At 42.1% G+C, this 12,666-nt stretch overlaps 1 protein-coding gene across 4 annotated transcripts in view; it reads left to right on the top strand.

Annotated features, from left to right (window-relative positions):
• Nucleotides 1-12,666, top strand: part of STON2 (stonin 2) — a 149,806-nt gene that overhangs the window by 126,810 nt on the left and 10,330 nt on the right. For all 4 annotated transcript variants that reach the window (XM_032624936.1, XM_032624937.1, XM_032624935.1 and 1 more), the window contains exon 5: nt 7,222-9,060. In XM_032624936.1, the coding sequence (XP_032480827.1) occupies nt 7,222-9,060 (1,839 nt within the window). The remainder of the gene's footprint in view (nt 1-7,221; nt 9,061-12,666) is intronic.

Genomic DNA, 12,666 nt, shown 5'->3' with positions numbered 1-12,666 from the left:
AAGTTCCAGGATTTGGGGGTCATCCTGCCAAACGTGAAACCTGATTTTACCTGTTCATGTAAGAGTGATGAGGCTCTTAAAAACTGAGATCTCTGGGCTTCCCTGGTGGCGCAGTGGTTGAGAGTCCGCCTGCCGATGCAGGGGACACGGGCTTATGCCCCGGTCCGGGAAGATCCCACATGCCGCGGAGCGACTGGGCCCGTGAGCCATGGCCACTGAGCCTGCGCGTCCGGAGCCTGTGCTCCACAATGGGAGAGGCCACAACAGTGAGAGGCCCGCGTACCGCAAAAAAAAAAAACCAAACAAAAACTGAGATCTCTGACCAAATGTAACAGCATGTATGGTTTAGTCCCTTTTAACCCTAATTTAGGGCATACTGATTCACCCTAGTTTTTCACTCAAGTCCAGGACCTTGTCTGTTCCCTCACCCGCTTAGGGGTCCAGTGGTTCCTTGGAGCTTACAAGCATCCTGGCTTGTTGCTGCGGTGTGTCCTCACGTGGTGACCAGGTGAATAGTGAGTAAGGACCTGGGGGCACACGCAAGTGAGACTTCCACTGTGGCAGTGGGACAGGCAGTCCTGGGGAGTGACCTGTCCTGGTCACAGTAAGGGCACGAGCACTGTAGGCTTGCCACTGTTTCTAGGAACTTACCCAGTGCCCCTCCAGGCAGTCGTTTTCCCGGTCCCCAGCGCTGGCACTTCCTAGGCATAAGAACTATGCTCAAATCAGAGTCAGGATGAAGACCCCTTTTTTCCCTTGCCTCTACCATACGTTCTCCCTGACAGTAACATCTGGCTGCTACTCCCTTCTCTTTTAAGCTCCTGAACCAAAAGAGCCCTTTCCACTCTCTTGTCACATCATAGAAGAGTTTGACGGGCCATTAAGCAGAGAGTTTCACAGTCCATCCAAAAGGGCTCAGACCCTAGAAACTCCTCTTTGTTTACTCCTCTTTGGTGGGCTCGGAAAATAGTTTAGGATGGGAAGGAAATGCAGGGGGCTTTTTGCTATGGCAACAAAAAATAAATAAAACACAGGTTAGGTTAGGTCAGCAGGTATCATCACTAGTTAAGCCTCTGAGATGCCCTGATATATAAAATGTCAAGAGATTGATTTATGTTAAGAGATTAATTTATTAAATGGATTGCCAGTTTTTCAATTTACTGTAGATATTGGAATCCAGCCCTGCCCCTTGCCTATGACCTCTGCTGGGGAACTGAAGTTGGGCCTGTCAGACAACAGCAAGGGGTTACAGTGGGATCTCTGCCCAGGTGGGAGAATACAGCCTTCATCTAAGACAACATAAGAAGCTGATATCAGAAAGGCAAATTAAGCCAGGGAAACCAGTAAGCCAGTTGAGTGGAAGTTCAGTTGTTAGAGGAAGAAGCCAAAAGCAGGGATCCAAAGGTTGACTATTGAAGAAGCCATGGGGAAATGGGCAATGGTAAAACAGGCAAAAGTTTAGAACCAGATTTAAAAAATTTAGAACAGACTCGGAACACAAGATATTGGGGATGTTCCTGCGCCATTCATCAAACTTAAAGTCTGATGCTTGCTTTTATGAGAGAAAAAAAAAGGGTGATGAAATGTATTAGGTCAGTCTTGATAAGCAGGGAGGGAGTTGGCAGGGTGAGCTGGACCAGTCATTTGAAGGTGCTCAGTACCGCTTCTTAGGTCCTCTCAGCAAATAAAACCCAGAATGCAGTGTAAAATGTTCTTGATAGGGATTCTGTCAAGTAGTGGTTAAGTGGTAGTTTGATGAATTGACTTCTTCACTTTGGGGATATCTCTGACCAGCATCAAAGCATCCCCTCTCCATGACAATGCGGAAGGACAGATAAATAGACTCAGACCCTGTGACTCTCCTTTTTATCAGTGTATTGTGATGATTAAGCAGGTCTCAGCTTATTTTATCCAAGTTAGAAGCTCCCTTGATAAGGTTCAAATGAGTAACTCCTTTCTCTCACCCATACACATTCACATTATCAGGGGAAGACTTTATGCCCAGAGGCTTCCCTGTATAAATGTCAATCCTGTTTAGTTAACTTCTTTTCTACCACTGAACAACGCTCCTAAAAAGTTGTGTGTCAAGATGACTCTTCCACCATTTCTCTTTAGTTTGCATCAGTAAAGGCATTAAGGAAGCTCTTAGGTACTGGAAATTCTCCCTGTGGTGTAGAATAAGAACCTAATCTTCATCCATGGCTTTTATTTGGCAGAGGCCAACTCATAATGCTAAAAGCAATATGGAAGAGAGAGTAATTAAAATGATGCTGGAGTTTTGGTTATATTTTAATAAGTCAGTAAAACGGAATTGTGGATGATAGTTAATGTTGTTCTAAAGATCATTAGTTTTTGCCGATTTCTTAGTGGAGAAATTTGCCAGACTTTTTTCCCCCTTATTGTTTCCCTTACCAGCCACACCAGTCATAAGTGTCTTAGGGATCTAACTGCTGCATTATCAACATGGACTACAGTGAAGCTGTTGGCTTTCTTGCTCTAAGGTCAATCAGTGGGAGGAATAAAGATAGGTTTTGACCTCTTAATATTTCTTTATTTTGTAAGCAATACAGCATTTTTAAAAAAAGAATACAGATTTAGAATTTTAAAAATCACCTCTTACCCCACATGAGACATTTGTTTTCACATCAAAAAGCTTTTTAGTACATATTTACACTTTATATCATGAATATGTATCATTCTAGCAGCAGTAGCAACAGCAGCAGTAGTTATAGCAGCTAACATCTACTGAACATTTATTATTTGCCAAATACAATTCTAACGTCTGTATTAAATTTTCACAGCAACCCTGTTAGGTAGGATTTAATATTCTTCTAGTTTCATAGGTGGGAAAGCTGAGACGCAGAGAAGTTAAACAACTTGCCCAGTCACATAGCTAATAAGCTGCAGACACGGAATTGAAACCCAGGCAGTCTGACTCCACACTGTAGGCTCTTGTTATTCACTCAACAATATATATCATGATCAGCTTCCAGTGAATTAACATCATCAATAGCATTGTCTTGATTGATGCATGAGATTCCATTTAACCAATCTCCCATTATTGGACATTTGTTTCCAATTTTTCCATGATACAAATACTGCTATGATAAACATACCACTATATACATCATTACATGTCTGTCTTGTTCTTTCCTTAGATAAAGCCTATAAGTAGAATTCTTGGATTATTTTTTCTGAGACTTTTGTACAAATTTTCAAATTGCCTTCCAGAAAGATTTCTTTTTAACACTTACATTATAGAGTGTAAATTTCCATGTGTCACCAGTAATGATTATTATTCTTTCTAAGTCTTTGTCTCTCTGACACAGGGAGAATTGTATTTATTCTCTTTTTAAAAAAAAATGTTTAGGGCTTCCCTGGTGGCGCAGTGGTTGGGAGTCTGCCTGCCGATGCAGGGGACACGGGTTCGTGCCCCGGTCCGGGAGGATCCCACATGCTGCGGAGCGGCTGGGCCCGTGAGCCATGGCCGCTGAGCCTGCGCGTCCGGAGCCTGTGCTTCGCGACGGGAGAGGCCGCAGCAGTGAGAGGCCCGTGTACCGCCAAAAAGAATGTTTACTTAATTAATTAATTTATTTTTAATTTATTTTTGGCTGCGTTGGGTCTTAGTTGTGGCACGTGGGATCTTTTGTCGTAGCGCGCGGGCTTCTCTCTCTCTAGTTGTGGCACGTAGGCTCCAGAGCACATGGACTCTGTAGTTTGTAGCACTTGGGCTCTCTAGTTGAGGTGCAGGGGCTTAGTTGCCCTGCAGCATGTGGGATCTTAGTTCCCCGACCAGGGATCAAACTGCATCCCCTGCATTGGAAGGCGGATTCTTTACCACTGGACCACCAGGGAAGTCCTGTATTTATTCTTTTATAAGGTTAAACTCTTTTTTCCAACGAGTTATTAGATATTTATATTTCTTCATTAGTGAATAGCCTGTTTTCATCCTATTTTATTGTGAGGGTGTATGATTTTTATTAAGGATACACTGTCATTATATATTAAAGAGGTTGAATTTTTGTTTTATACAAATACTTTCCCCAAGGAATTTTACATACAGATTGTCATTTTTTTTATACGTGAAAGTCTCAAAGACCATTCTTTAATAAAAAGAGGCTCAGAAAATATATGACTTAACCTTTATAAAAACAATTGAGGATGTCCTTCAGTCAGTGATAAATGAAAAAAAAAATTAGAACTCACAAATAGGAAAGTCAGTGTTAACGGGATAATTTTTAAAAGTACTATTTGGTGGTCCTTAGGTTCACCTCAAGAAATGCTTTATTTTCATATGAAAATATGAACCACTATGACCTATATGAACTATGGATCACTTTTGCTTTTCATCTATAAAAGTGTCTTTTTTTTTTTTTTTTTTGGCTGCGCTTCAGTAGTCATGGGGCGGTCTCAGTAGTTGTGGCTCGTGGGCTCTAGAGCGCAGGCTCAGTAGCTGTGGTGCACGGGCTTAGTTGCTCCGCGGCATGTGGGATCTTCCCGGACCAGGCATCGAACCTGTGTCCCCTGCATTGGCAGGCGGATTCTCAACCACTGAGCCACCAAGGAAGCCCTATAAAAGTGTCTTTATTAAGATATTTTTTCTTTATAAGTGATTTTGTAGAAAAACAAATTCTCATTTTCAGAAATTTGACCTATACCCCACTATCATCCCAAAGGATGGATTTTTAAAACAGGTTGTAATCATGGAAGATGAAAATGCCAAAGGAGAGACTTTATAAGTCTTTTGAAACTTTTTGATGGCTGTCTAAGAGAATGTAGAATCTCTAGAAATTAATTTAATTCAAAAAATTTCCCCCCAAATTTAAAGATACTTCATTTAAATTGTATTAAGAGTCAAATGCTTCACAACTGTGTAGGACTTGGTGTGATCTCAAGTAACTTGGCTTAAAAACAAATTTATTGTAAGAAAATTATCTTCAGTGGAGACAGAGGCCTTTTCCCCCCCTTTTTTTGGTTTGGGAGAGGAAGATGAGAAGTGCTATTTTGGGGACAAGTCTCCCAACAGAAGAGAATCCTTTAGCAGCAAGAATAAACAGCTTTGGCAGAAAGCCACCCTCCAAAGGAAAAGGACTTAGGGCACGTTTTGAACTAGGGAGTAGTAATGAGCTCCAAGGCAAAAAGGATATCCCTGGCACAAGGGGTGGGTCAATACCAGACTGTCTGGGTGGAAATACTGCTTACAAAAGCTCCATAGAGCTGCTTCATTAGAAAGTGATGCATTTTGCGATACACCCCTTTTGCCAGTTCTCTAGGGAGGATTAGTTACTGTTCCAAGGAAGTGATTGTATTTTACTCAGGGCCACATTGTTCCCTTTAGGCTTCATTACAACAACAACAGCAGCAGTTATAGTAGTAATAAAATATAAGTCCTACAAACCTGGATTGTTTTCTGACCCTTTTCCCTTCATTTTCTAGAAAATAAATCACTTATGCATCTACAAAAGTGGATTAATGATTAATTTGAAGGAGAGTCTCATCTTTCATTTTATAATGCTTTGAAATTCTTTTGTGATGCTGCATATATAGAAAATACTTTTTGTTCATTATATTTCTGGGGCGAATGTGGGTATGTATATATGCTCACTCATGCACGCATTTAGCTTATATTTTCAAACTGATTTTTTCGGTAGAGGTAATTGCTATTTGTTTGAATAAATATACTTTGAGAGATGGATGAGAGGCAGCCATCCCATCCATGTGTAATTACATGTTTAATTATATGTGACATTGTTCATTTGGTGTGGTTGGATACGATATTCGTGAAGATTTAGCAGGATGGTAAGAAAAGCCAAGTATTTGACTTAACCATTTGAGTATTCATTTCTCTTTGATTCCAAATTTCTGGCAGTAAAAACAGTGGGTGGAATGGCGGCAGAGATCCCCATACACATTCCTCCAGAGACAGAGAGAATAGAACTGCTCCAAAGCAAAGTTTCTTTTCTCACTCATTCAATTAACAGTCCTTCACTGAGCATTTACTATATGCCAAATACAGATTTGTTTTCTGTGCCATTCCTTCCTCAGAATCCACTCCTTGCTTTATAAAGGCCTCATTTCCTCCTCCTTCCCATAACCCCAGCAGACACACAGCGTCTTTACTGAAAAGGTCTGGGTCTTCCTGCATCGAAACTCAACTCCTGTATCTCCTTCCTCGAAGGCCCTGCTAGGGTGGAGTTTTATTTGTAATAATCTTTTTTTTTTCCCATAAATTAAACCCCAAGATGGAAAAGTATTTTAGAGAAAAAAGAAGAGATTAATGTCAGGAGCATTTTCTCATGTTATACGAACTTGTAAACATTTTAATGGCTGCTTGTTATTCCACTGTATGCCTCAGTTAACGTTCACCCAGAACTTGGTTCCTAATTTGGATTTATTTCCTTAGGGTGAGATTACTAAGTCATTGTTCATGAATATTTGTAAGACCCTTAATACAAATTGCCAAACCATTTTCAGAGAGTTTGTAGCAACTTATGGTCCCATTAAGGGTCTATTTACTGTTCATATTATAGCACCTTTACCCTCGTCGAATACTAAAACTTTAAAAATCTTCACTGATTTTGGGGGTTTAATTTACGTTTTTCTTATTACTAGTGAGACTGAACATTTTCTACGTGGTTATTAGACATTTTTCCTTTCTCTTTCCTGGGTTGTCTGTATGTGTCCTTTGCCTGTATTTCAAGATTTTGTATTTTTGTTATTCACTTGTGTAAATTTATTTCATATTAAGGATGTTAACATTTTGTCTTTAATATTTATTTACCATATTTGGGTAAAAATCTCTCCGATTACATTATTTACAATCATATTATCACTTAGAGCATATGGCTTATTTTGTTCAATGAGATCAGCTTTATATCATTTTATGTAGGAGGTAGTTTTCAATGTTTAAAAATATAAGAATACATACTTTAGAGTCAAGGAAAAAAAATCTATTCCAGAAACTTCGATAAAATAAAGGGAGAATGTATAAGAGTTAAATTGCAAGGGACCTGGGTCCTATCAGTGCTTCTGTATTGACATTTGTATTCTTACTGCTTATTACAAAACTGTGAGAGCTGTGCCCAGACGAAACACTTGAGGACAAGTAATGAAATGCTTTGGAATTTACTGGGTTCCATATAAAATTCTAGTCATCCCTCATTCCTATACCTCTAGAGGCCCTGAATAGCAACCCTTCATATGTTCTCCTTTTCCTTTTAGACAATTCTTCCTCTCTTCAGGAAGATGAAGAGGTAGAGATGGAGGCCATCAACTGGCAGGCCAGCAGTCCAGCTATGAACGGACACCCCGCCACTCTAGTGACCTCTGCTCGTTTCCCTAGCTGGGTCACTTTTGATGACAATGAAGTCAGCAGCCCTTTGCCACCAATCACCTCTCCTCTGAAGCCGAAAACACCACCTCTTGCATCTGTGATCCCAGATGTACCTTGTAACTCAACTGGGTCATTTAAGAAGAGGGAACGTCCCAAGAGCACTTTGATGAACTTCTCCAAAGTTCAGAAGCTGGACATTTCCTCCTTAAACCATCCGCCTTCCGTGCCTGAGGCTCCTCTTTGGAGGGCAACCAATCCTTTTCTGAATGAGACTCTACAGGATGTACAACCCTCCCCTATAAACCCTTTCCGCGCTTTCTTTGAGGAGCAGGAGAGGCGCTCCCAAGACAGTTCCATGTCTGGTACCACAGGCAAAAGCCCAAGAGATTCTCTCATTGTCATCTACAAGGATGCCATCAGTTTTGATGACTCAAGCAAAAACCAGTCACACTGTGATGCTGTTGAAAAACTCAAACGACTCCAACTTGAGGATCCCGATCGCTTAGGGAGTACAACACTCCCTGATGATGACCCAATAGCCTGGACTGAACTAGATGACCACCCACCAGGTTCCGCACTGTCCCAGCCCAAGGATGGGTGGCCCATGATGCTTAGGATCCCTGAGAAGAAAAACATCATGTCCTCTAGGCACTGGGGACCCATCTACATCAAACTGACAGACAGTGGGTATCTGCAGCTGTATTATGAGAAGGGCTTAGAAAAGCCATTCCGTGAGTTCAAGCTGGAGATCTGCCATGAGATTTCAGAGCCCCGGCTCCAAAACTATGATGAGAACGGCAGGATCCACAGCTTGCGGATAGACCGCGTCACCTACAAGGAGAAGAAGAAATACCAGCCTAAACCTGCCGTGGCCCACGTGGCCGAGAGGGAACAAGTGATTAAGCTGGGCACCACCAATTACGATGACTTCCTGAGCTTCATCCGTGCAGTTCAGGACCGTCTCATGGACCTGCCGGTGTTGTCAATGGACTTGTGCACAGTTGGCTTGAACTACCTTGAAGAGGAGATTGCAGTGGATGTCCGAGATGAGTTCTCTGGCCTTGTGAGCAAAGGAGACAACCAGATTCTCCAGCACCGTGTCTTGACACGGGTCCACATCCTGAGTTTCCTCTCTGGCCTTGCCGAGTGCCGCTTGGGTCTCAATGACGTTCTCGTCAAAGGGAACGAAATCGTTTCCCGGCAAGACATCATGCCCACCACCACCACAAAGTGGATCAAGCTCCACGAGTGCCATTTTCACAGGTGTGTGGATGAGGATGTATTCAACAGCTCACGGGTTATTCTGTTCAACCCTTTGGATGCCTGCCGACTTGAGCTAATGAGGTTCAGGACAGTATTTGCTGAGAAGACCTTGCCATTCACACTCAGGACTGTGGCAAGCATCAGTGGGGCAGAGGTGGAGGTGCAGAGCTGGCTGAGGATGTCATCTGGCTTCTCCTCTAACTGTGATCCTCTCACTCAGGTTCCCTGTGAGAATGTGATGGTTCGCTACCCTGTGCCCAGTGAGTGGGTGAAAAACTTCCGCAGGGAAAGTGTCCTGGGGGAAAAGTCTCTGAAAGCCAAAGTGAACCGGGGGGCAAGTTTTGGCTCAACTAGCTTGTCTGGCTCTGAGCCTGTCATGAGAGTGACTCTGGGAACTGCGAAGTATGAGCACGCCTTCAAGTCCATTGTGTGGAGGATCAACCGACTGCCTGACAAAAACTCAGGTAGGCAGAGCTTCCTCTTCTGTGAAAACCGCCACGTGGCTGTTAAAGAGCTGGGGTCAAAGTTCCACATGCTCTCGCCCTATGAAGTGCTGGTTTTTGTTATGTGATAGGAATGATGATGGGGAGGGATGGGGGAATGGGGGACCAGAAAAACAAAAATATTTGAGCAAAGTACTTAACAAACACGCGTGACCCAGTTCACTCCATCTTTCTACTCTCTTACTATCACAGTTCTTCCATAAAACTATGCATTCTTCTTCTCAGCTGGGCTGCTAAGCAGATTTCCAAGGCAGCTTATGATTCTGTATTCTTTCTGACTCATTAAAGTTTTATCTGGTGTTGGAAGCTATCCTTTTCCAGATCCTAGAAGGCTTCTGGGCTTTGAAGAGATGTCTGTTGCCCCAAGTATAGGTCAAAGAGCCAGTTTATGGCCAGTCATGTGTACAGTACAGGCCAAGAGTTAGATTTATGATTCCAGTCACCCTGTGCAAGGCCTGTCAATCATAACATCCCAAGTTCAGAGCCAGGATCTGGAGATGGGGAAGGGGCTTCTGATCAGACTGAAGATCCAGCCAGGACATGAAGGTCCAAAAGGACTGAAATCCAAAAGGACAGAAAGTAAGGGAAGGGATGTTTAATTTAAACAAAGGAGACAGTTTACCAGCCCTAGCTGGCCTGATCACAGCTAGCAGGGGTGCTTCTGTGCTTGAGTGAGCCTGAAGGCAATGACTTTCCTCATGGCTCCAGTGAGATCTGGTGAAATGACAAAACTAAGGAGTAATCAAACCAGCTCTAATAGCTTTGTTTCTTAGAGTAAGTCTGGGTGACCCCAGTGGTAGGCAGTAAGCCCATGATCCTGTGACCCTTTAAATCACTTTTCTTCTTGTTTATAATAAACTTCGCTCATCTGTTAAAAAAGTGGGTATTTGGGCCAGAAAAAAAAAAAAAAGAAAAAAAAAAGAGAGAGAGAGGTTTGGAAAAACTGTTGGTTAAAGTCTTTCTCTTATGCAGATATTCTTTTTTCCATTCTCACTATTAAATCCTAACAGTATGATTGGAGTCTTCATTTCCTGTTCTGAGTGTGGAGTGGCTGTGTTACCCTAAACGTAAAACAATGTGAAGCCAAGAAGCAATACGATCTGGCCAACTCCCTAGGCAGGCCAGGCAGTGGACACACACCAGGGCTTTCTTGTCAGACACTGGGTGTAGCAGTGCAAACTGAAAAGACAATTGGACCTCTGTGTTTGAGGCTGGATTTGCCACCCCCTATTTCTAAACTGACAGAATTTTTGACATAAAGTCCTCCTCTCTGAGCTTGCTTATTCATTTCCCTAAAATCAGCGCTGTGTCCTCCTGGTGATAGCACTGTGATTTCTGCCTCAGCCACGGGGCCGATGTGAATTGATGGCAGGAAGGAGAAACCCTCAATTCCCCTTTGGCACGGATGCCCTTGAGAAGAGAACTGAGGTAACAGGGGAATTACCGTTTAACCCGCAAGAGGCTTGACATGAGAAAAGACCTTTTTTGTGAACCTTATTTGTGAATGATTTTTAAAATACATAAGGACAGCATAAGGATATTTGGGGATATTTCTCACTTAAACCTACCCCCCACTCAATTACTGCTTTTGCTGTCATGGTTGTATATTTTTAGACATGAAATCCCCCCAAGAGCTTCTTATTTCTACTTCTGGCCAATGGTATATTTCTGTATCAGTTCAGGAAATTAATAGCACCCTTTTTCTGGAAACTTGAGATGTACAGGATCTGAATTCCAGTCAGAATGCAAGTTCTTACCATTGCTGGTATTCTCTGTGCCCAGCCCCTGCCCTCCCCATCCACTGCTCCATCCGTGAAGCCAGAGAATTGACGATGATCTGTTAGTAACTGTCCCTTTTCTGAGCTCTTCTTAGTCTTGAGATAGCTTTGGGAAGGTGCCTTTCATAGGCCATTTTTCATAATCCTCACACCTCTATTTACAGTGAAAGAGGACTGAACCTCTGCACATCTGCTCCCACCTGCAGTGGCCCTGCAACCCTAGCCCCAACAGGTAGGATGGTCAGCAGGGCAGCATGGGCCAGCAGGTTGGCATCCTGGGCTTTGTCGGCACCTCAAGTCTGCAGCCACGGCAGGCTTATCCCAATCAAGCCATCAAAAGGCTAACAAGCTGCCACTGGATTCCAACATGGCTCCCACCAGCAGGGTCCCTCTATCTGTGCTCTCCCAGGACCCCTCCCGTCCTAATCCCAAGAGCTTCCCTTTAATCCTAGAAGGCACCAGAACAAGTTTCTGTGCTTTCCCAGATTGTCTGCCAGGAAACAAAACATTCTGTTCTGCATAGGTAGCTTTCTTTGCTGGAATTCCAGTTCTCATTAGATCAGGTGAAGGGAAAACAATTCTAATATGATTCCCCTTCTATGGAAAATAGAAATCTGAATTTTAATATTAAATTTTCTCAGCTTCATCAAGGAAGATGACATAATGTGAGCTCATTAGTTCATTAACATGAATTAAATTATACTAGCTTTCAAAATTGTACTTCCCTATCTGTCCACTAGCCCTACACATGCATTAGCTGATGCTAGAACTCAAGAGAGAATGTTGCTTTCATAGAATTTTCTGTGAATATGCTTTGGTGGGGTGAGAAGAGGGGGGTCAGTTTTGTGGAAAGTTATGATTTTCAGTGTTCCAACCATGTGTAAATAAGGGTAATTAGATAAAACTGTTGTTCAGGTTGCTATTGAATTAAATTAAGAAACTCCTCTAAATACTTTGTAATGATCTAAATCTATAGCAATATATTGAGAGGAGTGTAGGACATAATTTGGAGTCAGTTAGATAATGAGTCTTATTCCCAGTACTACAAGTTAATGGCTGTGTGACCTCAGGCAATTTACTTAAACCTTTCAGAGAAATCTCAAGTTTCCTCTTTTATAAAATAGGGTTATTAACACCTAGCTAATTAAAGAATGGAATTAGTAATGTTTTTAAGTGTTTAGCACAGTCTCTGGCCTGTAATAAGTGTTCAGTAAGTGACAGCTATATAATTACATCTGTGGTACACAATTTAAAAAAATTGGATTCATTTTCAAATAATGTAATTTTTACTACTACATATATCTTAAATTCCTTTCCTAAAAAACTGCAATTTTTTCAATTAATTTTCCAAAGTATTACTCTTTAGAAAGACCCATTGAAATATGTTACATTTGTGAAACAGGGCAAAACAAATACTTCACTCTGTTTGTTTTCCTTGGAGAGCGGGTGTGTATGTCCTCAGGCTCCGAGATTAAAAAGTCCTGCCCAGACCAATAAAGGAAATTGGAACTGTTTATTTGGGGAAACTCGGATAACTAAGGGCTGTTTCAGTTACATAATGAAGTCAGAGTCACATGGTTTATCCACAGTGAGTTACTTTATGGGTTTCTTACAGCTTCCTTTTTCTCCACCCCTGTCACCCTGCAAACCTGTCTTGAGGTTTGAGGACTGTGAGGTTATGACTCAGACAAATGGGTTAAGAACATCTGGGAGTCAGACTGCTGGGTCCAGTTCTTGGCTCTGCCACTTTCTAGCTATGACCTTGGGCAGTTGACCTTACCTTCCGAAG

This window comes from Phocoena sinus, chromosome 2 (assembly GCF_008692025.1).
Source record: "Phocoena sinus isolate mPhoSin1 chromosome 2, mPhoSin1.pri, whole genome shotgun sequence".
NCBI lineage: Eukaryota > Metazoa > Chordata > Mammalia > Artiodactyla > Phocoenidae > Phocoena > Phocoena sinus.
Note: the sequence above shows the minus strand (reverse complement) of the source record. Positions and strands in the feature narration are given on the sequence as shown.